General features: G+C 50.5%; 1 protein-coding gene across 1 annotated transcript; it reads left to right on the forward strand.

Moving 5' to 3' along the window:
- Positions 1 to 430: 430 nt before the first annotated feature.
- PTPN22 (protein tyrosine phosphatase non-receptor type 22) lies at positions 431 to 16573 on the forward strand. The gene is made up of 21 exons (XM_059488157.1): positions 431 to 560; positions 2688 to 2796; positions 3746 to 3822; positions 5182 to 5277; positions 5494 to 5532; positions 5934 to 6005; positions 6082 to 6141; positions 6524 to 6666; positions 7428 to 7494; positions 8159 to 8236; positions 8732 to 8824; positions 10087 to 10163; positions 11087 to 11817; positions 12781 to 12876; positions 13003 to 13133; positions 13816 to 13843; positions 14217 to 14297; positions 14581 to 14684; positions 15348 to 15378; positions 15477 to 15554; positions 15859 to 16573. Exons 1-21 carry the CDS (start codon positions 474 to 476, stop codon positions 15921 to 15923), a joined length of 2343 nt encoding a protein of 780 aa, XP_059344140.1. The 5' UTR covers positions 431 to 473; the 3' UTR covers positions 15924 to 16573.
- Positions 16574 to 16931: the final 358 nt, after the last annotated feature.

The following is a 16931-nucleotide window of genomic DNA, read 5'->3' on the forward strand; positions in this document are numbered from 1 at the left end:
TTTAAGGTCCCTTCCAGCCCAAACCATTCTGGGATTCTACGTTAAAAGCGTGAAGGGGAACTGCGCATTTTCCATGCTGTTTTATGGACTCTTCCAGCCACATTCCAGGTTTGAAGCCTTCCTGGTGAAGCACAGCCCTTGGGATGTGAATGGGCCACAGTTCTTACCCCTGGGTACCCCTGGCAGTGATGGCTGAGGGAATTTATTGGGATGGTGGTGGTGTCCAGCACATCCCTCCCCTTGTCCTGGGCGCTGCCCACCCCGTGCCAAGCGGGACAGGTTTGAGCAGAGGGTGCCAGGGCCCCGTGCTGTGCGCTGTGCTGTTTGACCAGGATTATCTGCCACGCACTAATTTCCTCTGGGGCCGTGATGAAGTCAGAAAACCACAGCAGCTCTCCCCGGCGGCGCCTTCCGCTGCGGATCACTTGACATGTCCCGTCCCAGGAGGGCCAGGCCAGGCTCGCCGCGGCACCATGGACCAGAGGGAGATCCTGCAGCACAACCTGCAAAGGGCCCAGGGCAAGAAACTCAACAAAGGAGAGTTTGCAGAGGAGTTTTTGGTGAGTTCTCTCAAGGCTTGGCTTGGCGTTTCAGCTCGTGTCGGAGGGAATCGCTCGGTCACCTCTCAAACCTGGGACAGTGAGGTTTTCTAGGGGTTTTATAGCAGATACCCAAAACTTAACTGGGCCAAAAGAAATGTAAAGACATGATAGAAATTTAGTAATTTGCATCTGAACTGTTTGCTTTTTAACTAATCACCAGAGTGCTTCCTGTTTTCTGCTTGGTGAATGCACTTGTTGGGACATGGTTTCACTTTGCCTGGTTACAGAACTGGGGGGACAGGGAGGAATGTGGAGCCCCCCCCTTCTCCCCATTGCATTGTCAGACCTGTGGCACACGAGTTCCTGCCAGGCATCTCTGGTTTGCCTTGCCTTAGCTCGTCCTTGTTTCTACAGAGCACAGGTTGCCCAAGGGAGCTGTGGCTGCCCCATCCCTGGAAGTGTCCGAGGCCAGGGTGGAAAGGGCTTGGAACAAACTGGGACAGCAGCAGGTGTCCCTGCCTGTGGCAGGGGGTGGAATGAGATGAGCTTTAAGGTTCTTTCCAACCCAAACCATTCTGGCATCTGTGTGCAGTGCTCCTGGCCCCTCCTGGAAACTGCTTTCTTGTTCCCTCAAGGCAAAAGCTGCACAAAATGCTGATGGCTCCCACCTCGCCCTGTGCTCTGCATTGCCCTGAATCTGTGAACTCTCTGCTATATTTTTTGGTTTGGGTGCCAGGGGTGAGGCTCAGATGCCAAGGCACCATCTCATGGCTGAAGCTGGTGGCTGGAGGTGGCTCTTGGTGTATCAGCGGGAGGCTCTGACAGGCTGTCTGGGCTGCTCTGAGAGGCAGAGACATTGCCCAGCTCTCACAGGCACAGGGAAGGGTAAGACTGTGAGATCTGAGATGTGTGAAACACTCAGACCCTGGCAGTGGGCTCTGGGTTACCGAGGGCTCTCCACGAGCTCCAGCCCTGCTCTGTCACACCAGCAAATCTGGCCCTTCAGACCCTGGGGGAAAGCTGAGTGCTCGGTTTCCAGGTGTCTGGGGTGGAGGGAAGTGATTAATCTGAGCCTGCAGTGACAGTCTGTTGTTCCATGGAACAAAGAGCAGTCACTGCCCGCTGAGTTTCCCCTCTCTCTGCCCCGTGTCTGTGTGTGTGGGGCTGTGGGCTCTGAGCCTGCTGCTCAGGCTGGCTCCAGCAGCCTGATGCGTTCACTCCTGACCAAAATGGCAGCTGGAAATGGTCAAGGCTGCGTTTCCTGTTTCATGGGATAAGATCTCAAAGGCACCTGATTTGTGGCTGCTTTTGCAAGGCAGTGGCCTCAGCAGGCCATCAGGCTGGCTCATTTCCAAACATGGCAGATATATTCATGCCATTCCTCCACCCCAATTCCTGCCCTCTCCTTGTGGGACCGAGCGTTTTTATGTGCAAATTGTGGTGATGTTACTGTAAATGATAGGGTTTCATTAGAATCTCCTTTTTCTGTTTGTGTGGTCTCACAGCTGGGCACTGCTGGGCACTGGTGACAAACAGTGTGTGTTATTTAGGAGCTGGTGGGAGTGAAATAAAATTCTGTGCTTTACCAGGAGAAAGATGCTTTAACTCCCTGTGAGTGCTGCAGCTTTATCCTTAAAATGAAAGAGATGAGAGCTTTGCAGCCCTGAGGGTCTGTCCCAGGACTCCTCGTCTTTCACCAGCCCATGGAGCCCCTCTGTTCCAGCTGCTTTTGCTCCCTTTGTGACTTGAGCATCGCTGCTTCCAGCTTCAGATAGGAGCATCTCCACCAAAGTGAGAAAAATCAATAGAGATTTACCTGTCTTTTCTGGTATTATTCACTGAAGGTGCTTTGACATTGCCACTCCTCTGATCTGGGTGCCATTTGAGAGGCTCCCCCGGGCCCCTCTCACTCGTGAGACGCTTTTGTCACTTCACAAGCCGACGTGTGGGCACTGCCTCAGCACACACTTTCCATCCTTCACAGGGCTCTCAGAAGGTTCTGTCTCCATTCTTGCTCTGAGCAAAGCCACTCAGGAAAGAATTGATGGTGGTGGCAAACGTGACCCCTGGAGACCTTCATGTGCTCTCCAGTAGTGAGCTGGCTGCAGCACGTCTGCTGTAATTTGTTCCACTCTTTTATCACAGAAGCTGAAGAGACAGTCAACAAAGTACAGATCGGATAAAATCTACCCCACGGCAGCGTCTGAGCAGCCAGAGAATGTCAAGAAGAACAGATACAAGGACATCTTACCTTGTAGGTTGGAAATGGCACATGTTCCTGCTCAGCCTTTTGTTTTTCTTGCTTTTCTTGTTCTCATTCTCTGTGCCTGCCTGCACAGCTGTTCTGTGTGACCATCTCACTGCTGTCTGTTGTCTTTGAGTCCTGCTGCTCAGATTTAGGGCTTTGGCTGCTGCAGTGCCTGCTCTGGAGGATTTTGGCACAATCAACACTGTCAGGCACACAGTGGGATTTTGGGGATGATCTGGGCAGAGATGGGAGCTGGACTTGATGATCCTTGTGGGTCCTTTCCAAATTCAGGATATTCTGTGATATTTCTACAGACAGAAGAACTTCTATTCCCTAGGAAACACATCCTCCAGTGATAATCCCTGCAAGTTCCTGGTTAGCACTGTAACCACTTGCATCCAAAGGCCTTTGGACAGTGATGTCTCCAGGATGTGCAAAGCAGATAACAGGCAAACCCTGCTGAGGCTTGCCTTGGTGCAATGGTCTCCAAAGGGCTCTGTCCCAGCATCAGAGCAGACTGTCTCTTTAGTCCATTCCAACTTGGAAGAGAAAGTAAATCGCAGAATCTTTAATGTTGGAAAAGACCTCCAGGATCGAGACCAGCTTTCAAACCCTTGTATCTGACCCCACAGAGCTGGTGTGAGCCTGGGGTGCTGTTGGTTGTGTTTGGGCTTGGCTTGCACAGGCAGAGGGGATCAGCATTTCATGGGGTGGAGGCAGCACCCGCAGCTCTCCCCTAAATCCTGCCCCAGCCTCCAAAAGGATGCTGTCCATCCCCTGTGTGTGCAGGCAGCAGGGCTGAGGGGGTGTGGGGGGACATCAGCTGCTTGCACAGCCTCCCACCCACCCTGCATGGGCTCTCTGACATCAGTGCTCCCCCAGAGCCCTGGTGCTGCCCCCCAAGGGCTCAGTGAGCTGGAGGGACAGACCCTGACTCCTTCCCCTGCTTTTGCAGTCGACCACAGCAGAGTGGAGCTGTCCCTGATTACGTCAGACACGGATTCTCATTACATCAATGCCAACTTCATCAAGGTTTGCCTCTTTTGTGGTGTTTTGTCCTGCAAAGGTGTTGGTGGTGCCACCTGGGTGGGTTGTGCCATGAGGAGCAGGCTGGGGGCTCTGCAGCAGTTTCTGGGCTGTGCTCAAGGATAACTGAGGGAAGAAGATGAGTGAGCCCTCCAGAACCCCCCTGGGCAGCACAGAAGCTGCAGGGCAAGGGACACACTCATGCTGGGGGTGGAACACTTTGTGGTTCTCAGCCCCAACTTCCTCGTCGCCGTTGCTGCCTTTGGTGGGTGACAGTGGCGCAAAACTGCCTGCGGCCAGAGTCACCTGGGCTGAGAGCAGCACAGAGGCAGGAAACCCTGCAGGGCTGCACGGCTGGGGCGAGCAGCAGGGCAGGTCAGTGTGGGACAGGGCTCCACGTGCAGCTCCACCAGTCCTGGGGTGTCCTGGGCCTGCAACCCTTCTCGGATGGATGGATGATGGATGGATGGATGGATGGATGGATGGATGGATGGATGGATGGATGGACGGATGGATGGATGGATGGATGGATGGATGGATGGATGATGGATGGAGGATGGATGGATGGATGGACGGATGGATGGATGGATGGATGGATGGATGGATGATGGATGGACGGATGGATGGATGGAGGATGGATGGATGGATGGATGGATGGACGGATGGATGATGGATGGATGATGGATGGACGGATGGATGGATGGAGGATGGATGGATGGATGGACGGATGGATGGATGGATGGATGGATGGATGGATGATGGATGGACGGATGGATGGATGGAGGATGGATGGATGGATGGATGGATGGACGGATGGATGATGGATGGATGGATGATGGATGGATGGATGGATGGATGGATGATGGATAGATGGATGGATGGATGGATGGATGGATGGATGGATGATGGATGGATGGATGGATGGATGGATAGATAGATAGATAGATAGATAGATAGATAGACAGACAGATTGATAAATAATTCCCTTCATTCTCCATGATGGTGACCAGAGGCCCAGGGCTCTGTGTAACCTGTCTGCAGAAGATCAGACCTTCCCAACAGGATCACAGTTCATTCTTTGGCCACCAGCAACAGAGCTGTGGCCACATCACCTCCAAGCCCCCAGAGGTGCTGTAAGAGTTGCTGCTGATCTCTAGGACAAGATCTCAGCTCTCTAGCTTGGCCCTGCCTTTGGTTTGCACACCACTATGTGAATTAATCTATGTGCCCAAAACTCAACTCTATGAAAGTCTTCCTAAATCCTTAATGGGCTTGCTGGTAGAAGTGAATTCAGATAGAGGAATAACTTCATTTCTGCTGGTGAACTATGCACAGATGTGTCCATGTCTGGTTTGAATATTCCAGGGTGTCTATGGGCCAAGAGCATACATTGCAACCCAGGGTCCTCTCCCCACTACTGTCACTGACTTTTGGAGGATGATTTGGGAGTATGAAGTCCTGGTAAGGTGCAGATTTATATTTAGATATAAAGTTTATATGTCCTTTTTCTTAAAGAAAAATTGTCCTTCCAGCCAGAAGTCCTTTGTTGGGACTCAGGGGAAGGCAGCCCTCAGAGTTTCCTTATCACTGATAAGTACCCACAAGAGATGAGTTTAATTTTGCTGCCTGGATAAGAAACTCATGTTCAGCCTTTTCTAATGAGCCTTCTTCCCGCAGGTCGTGGTCATGGCTTGTATGGAGTTTGAAATGGGGAAGGTGAGTGGCATGTCACAGCATGCCAGGGCAGGGTGAGAGATGCAGATTTTTATTAAATTCCACAGTGACAGCGAGTTTCTGTTTGATATAAGCTGGTTTTTGGGTCTCCAGCTGCAAATGGTCCCTGGGAGATGTCCCTGCCCATGGCAGAGGGTGCAAGGAGAGGATCTTTAAGGTCCCTTCCAACCAAACCAGTCTGTGATCCCATGAAACTCTTCAGCCATTTCCCGCAGCGTAGGGAAGCTCTGTGTAAAGGGAAATCCCACAGTGGCAGCTCCAAGGAAGTGAGGCTGGGGCTGGACAGCAGCAAGAGCTGAGCCTCTTCCCAGAGTGAATTTTGTCCTGAATAGTGGAAAAGGGGCAGAGGGGAATAACCAAACACATCGTGCTTGTCCCCACAGAAGAAATGTGAGCGGTACTGGGCGGAGGTGGACGGCTCCCCCCTGCACTGTGGCCCTTTCTCCATCACCTGTGTGAGTGCAGCCCCCCAGCACCCTGTCCCACCCCAGGGAACCACAGAAAATCTGACTCCGACCCCTTCTTCTGCAGGAGGCTGAGGAGAAGAGGAATGAGTACGTGATTAGAACTTTAAAGGTGACCCTGAATGAGGTAAGGAGGAAAGGTCAAGGCAGAAAATGTACCTGGGCTGGCTTTGTGATATAAATAATATATTAAAATATGGTACATTTTGTGCAGAAAATTTTACATTGCTCAGGCTGCTGAATTAGATTTGACAGCAGTCGAGGGAACAAAGGCAGTAAAAAATTCATTAACTCAGACCTCAGTTTCTGAAGCTGTTTGTCAGTCATGGCAAACCAGGCTCTGGTAAGTGGGGCCAAGGATGTCATAAAACAGCTCCTGCAGCAAAACCAGCTGCAAACTGCTGCCCTGCCCTTTGCCTGCTGCTGCAGATGGGAGTGGGGATGGAGCAGGGATCCAGCTCCCCTTGCTGTGTGACATCCCAGACCCTGGCACCGCTCTTCGCCTGCAGGCAGCCCGCACCATCTTCCACTTCCACTACAAGAACTGGCCAGACCACCACGTGCCCTCGTCCATCGAGCCCATCCTGGAGCTGGTCAGGGACATTCGCTGCCACCAGCCCGATGACAGGGTCCCCGTCTGCGTCCACTGCAGGTGGGTGGGCTGGCTGCAGCAGGGAAGGGCTGCAGGCACCCAGAGCCCCGTGTCCCACGTCCCCAGGGTCACAGGGACAAGCCCATAGCCAAGCTCCTCTTGTGGGGAGCCCTAAGGCAAAGGGGGACAGCCAGCATGGCCAGGGGGCAAGGAAGGAGGGAGCAGCAGGCCAGCAATAGAATCACAGAACCATGGAATTGTTTAGGTTGGAAAAGTCCCTTAAGAAGCTTGAGTCCAACCACTCACCCAGCACTGCCAAGGCCACAACTAAACCATGTCCCCAGGTGCCACATTTACACGTCTCTTCAATGGTGACTTCAGCACTGCCCTGGGCAGCCTGTTCCAGTGCCTGACAATGCTTTTGGTGGAGAAATTTTCTCTAATATGCAATCTGAACCTGCCCTTGGGCAACCTGAGGCTGTTTCCTCTTGTCCTGTCCCTTGTTAGTTGGGAGAGGAGCCCAACACCTGGCTGGCTGCACCCTCCTGTCAGGGAGTGAGAATGTCTGGGTCAGAGACACCACTGGCCATGGCCAGGTGTGGCTGGTCACCACAGGGGGACTGAGAGCTGTGCTCAGGGCATGAGCTGTGCCACCCTACCCTGTGCAGCAGAGCCCTGAGTGGGTCTGCAGGATGTGTGTGGGACAGCAGGGTCACAGGTGGCTGTGGGTGCTCTCCAAACATCCCTGTGAGAAGCACAGTGTGCCCAGGCTGTGCCCAGGTGTGCCCCGTGCCCAGGTGTGCCCTGTGCTGTCCTTGCAGTGCTGGCTGTGGCAGAACCGGTGTCATCTGCGCCATCGACTACACCCAGAAGCTGCTGAAGGACGGGGTGAGTGCCAGCCCCCAGTGCCCCCCATGCCCCCTGCACCCCTGCCCAGCCCTCCCTCTGCCCTCCAGCCCCTCTGACTGTGCTCAGGGGGATTTCAGGGGCATGGGAGCTCCCATGGAAATGGCAATGGCCCAAGTGCTGATTGCCCTCCCCCAGTTTGTGCCACAGCATCACCCCAGTGGCACAGAATCCCCCTCCACTGCTCACTCTGGCCTTCAGCTCACAGCACATGGCCCTGTGCTGAGCCTCACTCTTCAATACATATTTACTGTCTATGTTTGTCTCTCCACATTCACACATCAGATATTCAGCGTTTCCAAACCAGCCCCTTGCAGCAGCAGGCCTGGATTTCAGACAGTGCTCTGAACTGCATCATGACTTGGAAGTTTCGTGGAATTAGACCTGTCTGTAATTTTTTTATCAGAGAAATCATAGAAATCATGGAAAGATTTGGGTTGGAAGATTTTAAAAATCCTTTCTTTCCAGTCCCTCCTGTCCAGCCTGGCCTTGGACACTTCCAGGGATCCAGGGGCAGCCACAGCTGCTCTGGGCACCCTGTGCCAGGGCCTGGCCACCCTCACAGGGAAGAATTCCTTCCCAAGATTAAATCTAAATTTCTCCCCCTTTAGTTTAAAACCATTTTGTCTTTTCTCTTTCTTGTCAGATTGTTCCAGTGAACTTCAGTGTTTTCAACCTGATCCAGGAGATGCGCACACAGAGACCCTGCATAGTGCAGACCAAGGTGTGTTTGGGGAAGGTCTCCGCTGCTCCATGCTGGCCCCTCACCTGTCCCACAGCAGGGAAACCCAGAGCAGTGCTGCTGCTGGGTGTGGAGATGTTGTGCAAAGTCCCTTTTCTGAGCAGAACAATGATTTGGCAGAAGCTGATTTGGTAGCTGAGCGTTTCCTTGTGGACAGCTGGGCCAGCGCTCACAGTGGGATTTATCAAATGCTTACACTGTGAAACCAGGGACTGTTCAGGCAGTAAAGTGGGAACTTTCCTCAGCTGCAACAGACTGAAGAGGAAGCTCAATGCAGAACAGCGCCCAAAAGCCCCCAAATCCCTCAGTGTGAGCCCTGTGAGAGCTGTGGCTTCTGCCTCTTCTCGAAATTCGCACTCTGCTGACGGACAGAAAGGCACCTTCTCTCAGGGTGATGCTTGCCTGGGGAGAGGTGGCCATTCACAGGTCCCCCTGGTGCTGGCTGTCACAGTTTCTGTCTGTCTGTCTGGAATGCAGGAGCAGTATGAGCTGGTTTATGACGCCGTGATTGAGCTCTTCAGAAGGCAGATTCAAGCACTCGATGCCCAGAAAGATTCTGCTGCTTCACAGGTAAAAGTGCCAGGACAATCACACTGCAGTCTGGGCACTTCAGCTCTAACCTCAATTCCTGCTGCAAGTCTGGGGTGAATTCTCGTATTTTCTACTCCCCTTGATACCCAAATAGAGTATCTTTTGACATTAACCCATGAGAATCCAGCTCTTCCCCTGAATGTGCAATGCTTATCACAAACAAGACCTAGATCTTCTTCAGTCTTAAAATAATTTCTATTTTCTATATATTTTAATGACTGTTTAATGTCATGAGTGAATAGAACAGCATGCATTTTCTACAAGACTGACTGATTTTCATGGGGATATGCTAGTGCAACTTGAGGGATTTTCAGACCAGGTTGGGAAGTTTGGGATCCCAAGGCAGTGAGGCTGAATGTGTGCTAGTGAGGGAATCAGCACTACAGCCTGGCTGTGCGAGGGCATAGGGGGAAATATCTTGTAAAAAACGTGGCAAAGTCTCACAAATCTGTTACATCTCTGAGGAAAAGAAATGTGGTCTCGGTGTGAAGTTGCATATTAACAGGAATAGCCAAAACATCTCTGATTGAGGTTTTCTTTGCTCTTGCTGTTCTGTGGCTGCTGACATGAGCCTCACTAGATCAAATCCAGGAAAGTAAATGCATCACAGCAAAGCCTGGAAGGTCACTGTGAGCTCATTTTGTCAGAAACTTTTATCTCAGAACTTGGGAAGGGGATGCTGCCATGGGACTCGTGCCTCAGTTTTACCATTCCAAGACGGAGCTGAGTGAGAAAAGAACCTAAAAAAGCCTTTTTGGACTGGTTAAGGACGATCTGTGAGCAAAGGTCACACAGGGCTGACACAAAATGCAGAGGACTTTTCAAGTCAGGATGTGGTTTTGTAGCTCTTGCCCAAACCTCTCGCCCCCCTAAACCTCCCTGTGCTCTGGGGACACTGTGCAGAGCACGGGGATGGCCATGAGCTGGTGTCATGCACAAAACCAGCACCCAGCTTGCCCAGTGTGGGCTCCTGAAGGCAAAGTGTCTGCACAGGCTGCCTGCCAGCTGTTTGGCACAGCTGGATGGTTGTGGGGCTCTCTGCACTCTCATTTCAGAAAGGTGCTGGCAGAGTTGCTCTTCAGAAAGTTCTGCCTGCAGTTTTCAGCTCCACCTTGGTGTCATTTCCCAAGTGCTTTAGTAATTAGAAGTACTTGGCATAAATCCCAGCTCCTGAAGCAGCACGTTGGTGTTCTCTACATTCTGCCTCCTCGCTCCAGTTTGCAAACATTTCCTTTCCCCAGGAAGGAGCAGGGCATCCTGCAGCCAAGCCAGTCCTGACTCCAGTGGAGGACATTTATGGCCTGAGCTCACTCACCTGGTAAGCCCCAGCACAATATCCCTGGCTGGTATTTGCAGTTACCCACACGATTTCAGAGAGATGAACTTCTTGATGTGTGCTCTAAAACATTTCGGCACTCAGGATCTGCCGCCTCCCCTGAGTCTCACTTTGACTCTCACATTTGCTCCTAACATAATTCATGGAATCATAAAGGTTGGAAAAGTCTTCTGAGACCACCAAGCCCAGCCATTAACTGCCAGGTCCAACACTAAGCCGTGTCCCCAAGTGCCACATCTACATGTTTGATGAGCACTTCCATGGATGGTATGTCCACCACTTCCCTGGGCAGCCTGTTCCAATGCCTCATCACTCCCTGAGTGAAGAAACTTTTCCTAATTTCCTAATAATTCCTGATGTGTCTCAGCCTCTTCCCTGTGTGCCATTATCTGTCCCCTCCTTCTGCCCTGGGCTTTGTGTCACTCAGTGCTTCACATATGAACTGAAAACAGTATGAAACAGTATGAAACAGTATATAAAAGTCTCATGAACATGGAGGCTGAGTCATCCCAGCCCTCTGCCTGGCATGGAATGCCCCCACACTGATCCCATCTCCCATCTGCACATTCCACCCCAGTGCCCCTTGCTGCAGGAGCAGCAACCCTGAGGATGCAGCTTCCCAATGCCAGCAGCTTCCAGGGGTGGTGGGATCTCTCTGTGGACATGGTTGGGATTGCAGCGTCTCCTTTCTGTAAATAATTTTCTTTTACCGTTCAGTTTGCTGACATCAAGGGGCATCCTCTGTTCACCATTTAATGGCGTTGAAATGGAGAATGGAGCACAGCCTTGCTCAAGGCTGGGCTCTGTGTTTCTGAGGGAATTGCTCCTGGCAGCAGTGCTGTGGGCTAACTCTTTCTGAGCCCTCCACGGCTCTCACTCCACACTTTATTGTGCTTTTCCTGCAGCTCAGAGCCAGAGGAGCAGACCCCACACCAACACCTCCCTCCACAGCAGGACGAGCACCAACATCTCCCTCCTGAGGCACAGAGCAAAGCGTCCCTGCCCTCGCTGTGTGCCCCGGGGGCACAGCCCAGCTCTGCCAGGGCAGTGCCCCCCATCAGACAGGCCATCTCCTTCGGGGCCCTGAACTTGTCCAGCTGCACCAAGGCAGCTGCTGGCGAGCCCTGGGGTGCTGGGGGTGCCCCTCAGAAACGCAGCAGCTGGGAGCTGGAGCTGGAGCTGGAGCCAAAGGGAGCAGGCAGGAGGGCACCTGGTGCCAGGGCGCCTCTGGCATGGACTGTGTCGACCCCTCTAGGCCTGGGGCAGCAGGGAGAGGGCTGGGAATGGGATGCCGGGGATGCCAAGCCAGTTTGGAGTGCCCGGTGGCCAAAAGGTCACTCGAGCTTCCAGGATGGATTTTCCCCTGCGGACCTGCGCCCCTCCAGACGAGCAGCAGATGCCCCCTCAGGCCGCAGGAAGCAGGGGCAGTGCCCTCACCCTTCCCTGTGCTCAGCAGAAGACCCCTACTTCTCATCACTGTCTCCAGACGACCCTGTGTCCCCCGCGTTCCCCTTTCTGGGCGGGCAGGACGAGCTCCTCCCTCCGTGCTCTGCCAGTGCCCCCCTAGAGCCCAGCACAGGCAGCTCCCCATCACCCCACCACGCTCCCCTGGACCAGGAGAGGATCTGCTCCTCGGGTGAGTGCTGCTGGGACAAGGGGACACGTGGGATCGGGTCACTCTGGACTGGGGCGTGCTGGAGGGAGTGGTTGGTGTGGTCATCTGGTGTCCAGACAGGGCTGTAGCTGCTCCTCAGGACTGGGAGCTGAGGGAGCAACTGGTTTCGTCCTCACACTCTTCATCCTGCCTGGATTTTTTCCCACAAACATTTTTAGAGCAGCGTAATTTTGGTGTTTGCATTACACAGCTGCTCTGAGCCACTGTGTCACCTCAGGACAGCTCTCACAGGGAGGCAGGGGTGGTGCTGACCAATCCTTACGCCAAGGTGCTCCAAAAAGCATTCAGAAAGCTCCCAGAAATGGTTTTCTCTGAGGATCTAGTTTTCAGGTCTTTGCTGCAGAGTGTCATGCAGGGGACACTGAAATCTCACCAAGACTGAGAGATCCAGGACCTCAGAGAGCAACCTGGGTGACACCCCTGCCCATGGTTGAGGTGTTGGATCTAAATGGTTTTAATGGTTTTCCCTTCCACCCCAACCCATTCCATGATTCCGTGATTCATCACAAGTTGTTTTGCCCAGATCTGTAGCATTACATCCATCACCTGTCATATGAGGAAGGTGGAATTATTCCTTGTTCTGGTTACTCCTGGTTCAATCAGACATTTCCCATTGCCCACAGCTTTGGCACTTGTTCCACTTTGTCCTCCCAGACCCCTCAGTGTCACAAAGTCATGCTCATTATCCCAGTGCCCTTGGGGAGTCCTGGGAGGTGCAGCCCAAGCCAAGCAGCAGCAGAACCACCAGCTGCATGCCTGGCTCTGGGTTATGCTCGTTTTCCTTGTGCAGTTGGTGCTGGGAGTTATTTGGATGTTTAACCACAGTTTAGAGGTGTGTGGCAGGGCAGGAGCAGCCCCCTCGCCTACACAGCAGTCCTCTCATGTCCTGCCATGCCAGTAACCTGTCTGTGCCTCTCCAATCAGGCCCCCTGCCACAGCCTGATGATGATGATGATGATGATGCTCCTCCGCCCCTGCCCCAGCGCACCCCTGAGTCCTTCATTGTGGCCGGTGAGCCAGGTGAGTGATCACCAACATGAAATGTGGGGCTCAGCAGCACTGGGGGCTCACCCAACATCGGGGTGGCTCTGTAGCATCTGGCAGTGAGGGATGAGGAATGATCTCTCTGTGTTCAACTGCTTCCAGGGCAATTTCCTCAGGCCACTCCGGATTTCCAGATTCCAGAGAGAAATCCAAATATTGGAACCTCGTGGGAGTGGAGCGGTGAGTCTCACTCAAAGGGGTTTCATGACCCTGTGAGACTGAGACCATGTAAGGTACAAGTGACTTTTTACCTCTTTTCCAGCACTATTCCTATGACAATCTCCTTACAATGTTTCCTTCTATGAGAAAGGCTCTAGCTTTTGGCACTTCGTACTTGCCATAAATTGTTTCATAGAACTACAGAATCATGGAATAGTTTGGGTTGGAAGGGAATCTTAAGAAAATCCCATTCCACCCCCTGGCCATGGGCAGGGACACCTTCCACTAGACCAGGTGGCTCCAAGCTCTGTCCAACCTGGCTTTGAACACTTCCAATGATTTCAGGGCTCAGGACTGGAAAGAAGATGGGATCTCAGTCCAGCCTCTTCTCATCAACTTCACTCCAAACATTTTTGGGAATTCTAAGACCAGTATAGGGTAATAAACACATTGTCCCTCATTTAGAGAAGGATAACGAGCACATGACATTAGTGTTCTGCTGAGCTTCACCAGCCCTGTGGAACCAAGAGGAGCTGAACAAAATTCAGGCATCTGTTGGTGATCTCTTAGCTGAGTGACAGCTCTGTGAAGTGGAAGAATGAGGCACAAGTCTGTCTTGCTCTACACAAGTGTGGAGGTGTGTGTGGGAGGGTGTTTGCACATCACATCCTTTCCTCTTCTCTGGCTTCCTTGTGCGCAAGAAAACAACATTTGGATGTGGGAATTTTAAATACCTGCCTTGTGTTTTGTTTCTAGAGTGTGAAGCTTTGGAGCCCACGAACAGGTATAAGTTTAAAGCTGGGATAATCTTTGGAATTAAGACCTGCTTTTTTTTCTGAAACTGCTTTATTTATTAAATGCGTTTAGGATCTGTGCTCAGTGCAACAGAAATTGTTGCTAAATAGTTCTGCAACTAAATAGTTCTAACCAGAACTAAACAGTTCTGCAAACAAGTGAACCGGTAGTTTTATGTTTCCTAATCAGCTCCTGCCTCATCCTGTTCATGAGGATGTTCCTTGCAGCCTCCTCTTTGTCTGCATGTTGTGTGTTTCCTTTGAGACAACTGAGATAAACTGGTTGCTTCTAATACATATAAATATATATATATATATTATTTTAAAGCTGGGTAACCAACTCTTTTATCTTTGCTTTCTCAGAGACAGCCCAGGATCGCTCCAATTCTCCTCCTCCGCTTCCTGAAAGAACCCCGGAGTCGTTTGTTCTCGCTGAGGCAGCAAGTGAGTGCTGAGCTCTTTTCTCAGGATCTGACTGAGGTTTCACACTCACACCTAAACCTGGAGGTTCCTGAGAGTGTGACCCACTTGTTCAAAGCATTAGCAGCTAGTGCTTCAGCACTTCCCTGCAGGAGAGTTCAGCAAATAAACGCAAGTAGGGAACATGCAGAAAAATTTCTAGAAGTGCTGCATTAGAGGGGACGAAAAGCAGCAACAAAGCACTTGTAAAAAAGCAGGAGGGTTTGTGAATGACCACTGAAAATGTACATATTATGCATGTTCCCAGGTCTCCAGCCTGCTGCAAGAAATTCCTCAAGTCCTGCAGGTTTGGAGAACAAGGGCTCAGGAACGTCATCCAAAGAACTCATTAAATGCTTCAGGAGGAGCAAGGTAAAAGAAACAAAAGGTGTGGGGAAAAAAGGGAGAGAGAAGAGCTCTGGCCGAGAGAAGAGCTCTGGCACAGCTGGTGCTGCTGCTCCCTCACTGGTCACCGGGGAACAGGGCCTGCTTTGAGAGTGCTTGTGTTCAGGGCAAGAAAACAAGAATAATAAAATTATTCTGGTGTAGAAGTGCAAACACCCACCCTGTCTGCATTGGGAACAGAGAAACCCAGCTTTGGCACTCCATCCACCTGGGGTGCCAGCTCCTCTGGGAAAAAGTTGCTCCAGTGGGGTCTGAGTCTGTCCTACAAGGACAGAACCATTGCCAGCCCCCTCTTGATGAGCCTCCTGTTAATTATCCCTGTGAGATTGTCCTTTGGAGTGTAATGGTGGAACAGAAAAGCACTGGAGGGAAACAAGCAAGGAAAATACAAACTGGAGGCTTTGGGGATGACAAGGAAAAAGCCAAAGAGAGTGGCACAAAGTTTGTTTTTTATGAAATATAATGCTTGTACATTTACCAGTGAGTTCCCACAATAGCTGATCTATTCATACATGTACATTTATCAATGTTTTTATACATGTTCATTACCAGCAAATTCCCATTACCACAGTAGCTGCTCCATTGCTTCACACATTTTTTCCAACTAGCCTTTTTCTATTTTTTTTACAGAGCTTGAAAATATTGAAAAATGTGAAGAAAAGTAAGTTTTCAGGCCAATATCTTTGCAAAGGCTTTAAGCAAGTGTTTAAATGTGTGGGACCAGTGACCAGCTTCTCCAGTCTCATTTTTTATTTCTAGGCATCTGCAGTCCATCTTCACTGACAAAATCATCAGAACCTGCCCCAACAAACTCTCCAAGGTCCTTCCTTAATTTTGGTATGTTTTGCTCTTCATGTTTTGGCAGGAAGAACCTAGTTCTTGGAAGTCTGAATGCCAGGCAGAACACTTACAAACTACAAATATTTCAAATAATGCTCATTGGGTTTTACACATTTAGCTTTTACACGTTTACAACTTTATTTGCAACTACGAGATGTTGCTTTTCTGTCGTATCTTAACACTTGGGAAAGATCTGAAATTGCAAGTATTTTCAATTCCTGTGTTATTTTAAGGGATTACATAATCAGCATCTGTAACATAGAGAATTTGTTGCATTAAAAAACATATAATTTCTTCCTAGGCTTTGCGAATCGATTCTCAAAACCTAAAGGACCAAGAAATCCACCCCCAACATGGAATATTTAGATGTATTTTACAGACTTGGCGCTGCAGATTTGCGAAATCATCCTGAAATACTTGGAATGCCCATCCCAGTGAAGCTTCCACCAAAATAAACACATCCAAAGCTGTTACACGGTATTGGCAGCTCAGGCACTACTTGTACATTCACTGAATTTAAAACCGGACTTTGAAAGTCAAGAATGCAAAAGGTACCAGCAGCTTTCAGTTAACCTTGGAATACAAGTTTTATCCTAAGGAGGGACATATTTTTGTCATGTTTTGGAATGTATTTGCTTCAAAAGGATGGATTTGAGCACAAACTGATGATGGGACCCGGTGAAGGCTTTGGAATGAACTGGAAAGCCAACGGAGCAGAGTGAGGTGATCAAGACCCTCTCTCACGTTTATAGGTCTACTGCAATCAAAGACACTGAAATGTTTACATTACTTGGACTACGAGGGAATTAGCACCCCAAATTTTAGAAATAATATATATATATATATTTTGGGTGTTTTCCCCATCTGAGTGAATCAGAGCATTTGTCTGGATTTTGGGGCAATAAGACTTATTGATGGTGATTGATTCCACGGAAAAAAAACCTGGTGTAATCACACAAGTGGCTGACCCAGCTGCACTTCTGTCTGGGAAAAAAAAATCCCAAAACACCATGACAGCAAGGAAAATATTATTGTATTTTAAACCAATGCTGTCTTCAAGGATTTGTGACTCTCCAGCACAGAATTTCAGGTTGGAACAGGGAAGATGAGATTTCTTGCCAGATTCCTCAAAAGATTCCACTGATCAGTGGGGAGGGATAAAGATGAACATTGCTTTATATTATTTGTTTCCTGTATAGACGGGGGAAAAAAAACCCCAAACACCAAAATACCCCACCAACCAAGGTGGGATTTGGGGAATTTGGTCAAGAAGAATCTGCTGACCACTGCTGGAATGGAAAACTCAGCTGGACAGGGTTTGGAGCAACCTGCTGTGGCGGAAGGTGCCCCAGCTCATGGCAGTGGGTGAAACGA

Source organism: Ammospiza nelsoni, chromosome 23 (assembly GCF_027579445.1).
Source record: "Ammospiza nelsoni isolate bAmmNel1 chromosome 23, bAmmNel1.pri, whole genome shotgun sequence".
In the NCBI taxonomy this organism is placed as follows: domain Eukaryota; kingdom Metazoa; phylum Chordata; class Aves; order Passeriformes; family Passerellidae; genus Ammospiza; species Ammospiza nelsoni.

What these genes read in the sequence shown, in the direction of transcription:
- PTPN22 (XM_059488157.1), top strand. Translation starts at nt 474, where the DNA reads ATGGACCAGAGGGAGATCCTGCAGCACAACCTGCAAAGGGCCCAGGGC. An exon ending in TGTTCTCGCTGAGGCAGCAA is followed by an intron (nt 14,298 to 14,580) that starts GTGAGTGCTGAG and finishes GCATGTTCCCAG; the next exon opens with GTCTCCAGCCTGCTGCAAGA. An exon ending in AATGCTTCAGGAGGAGCAAG is followed by an intron (nt 14,685 to 15,347) that starts GTAAAAGAAACA and finishes TTTTTTTTACAG; the next exon opens with AGCTTGAAAATATTGAAAAA.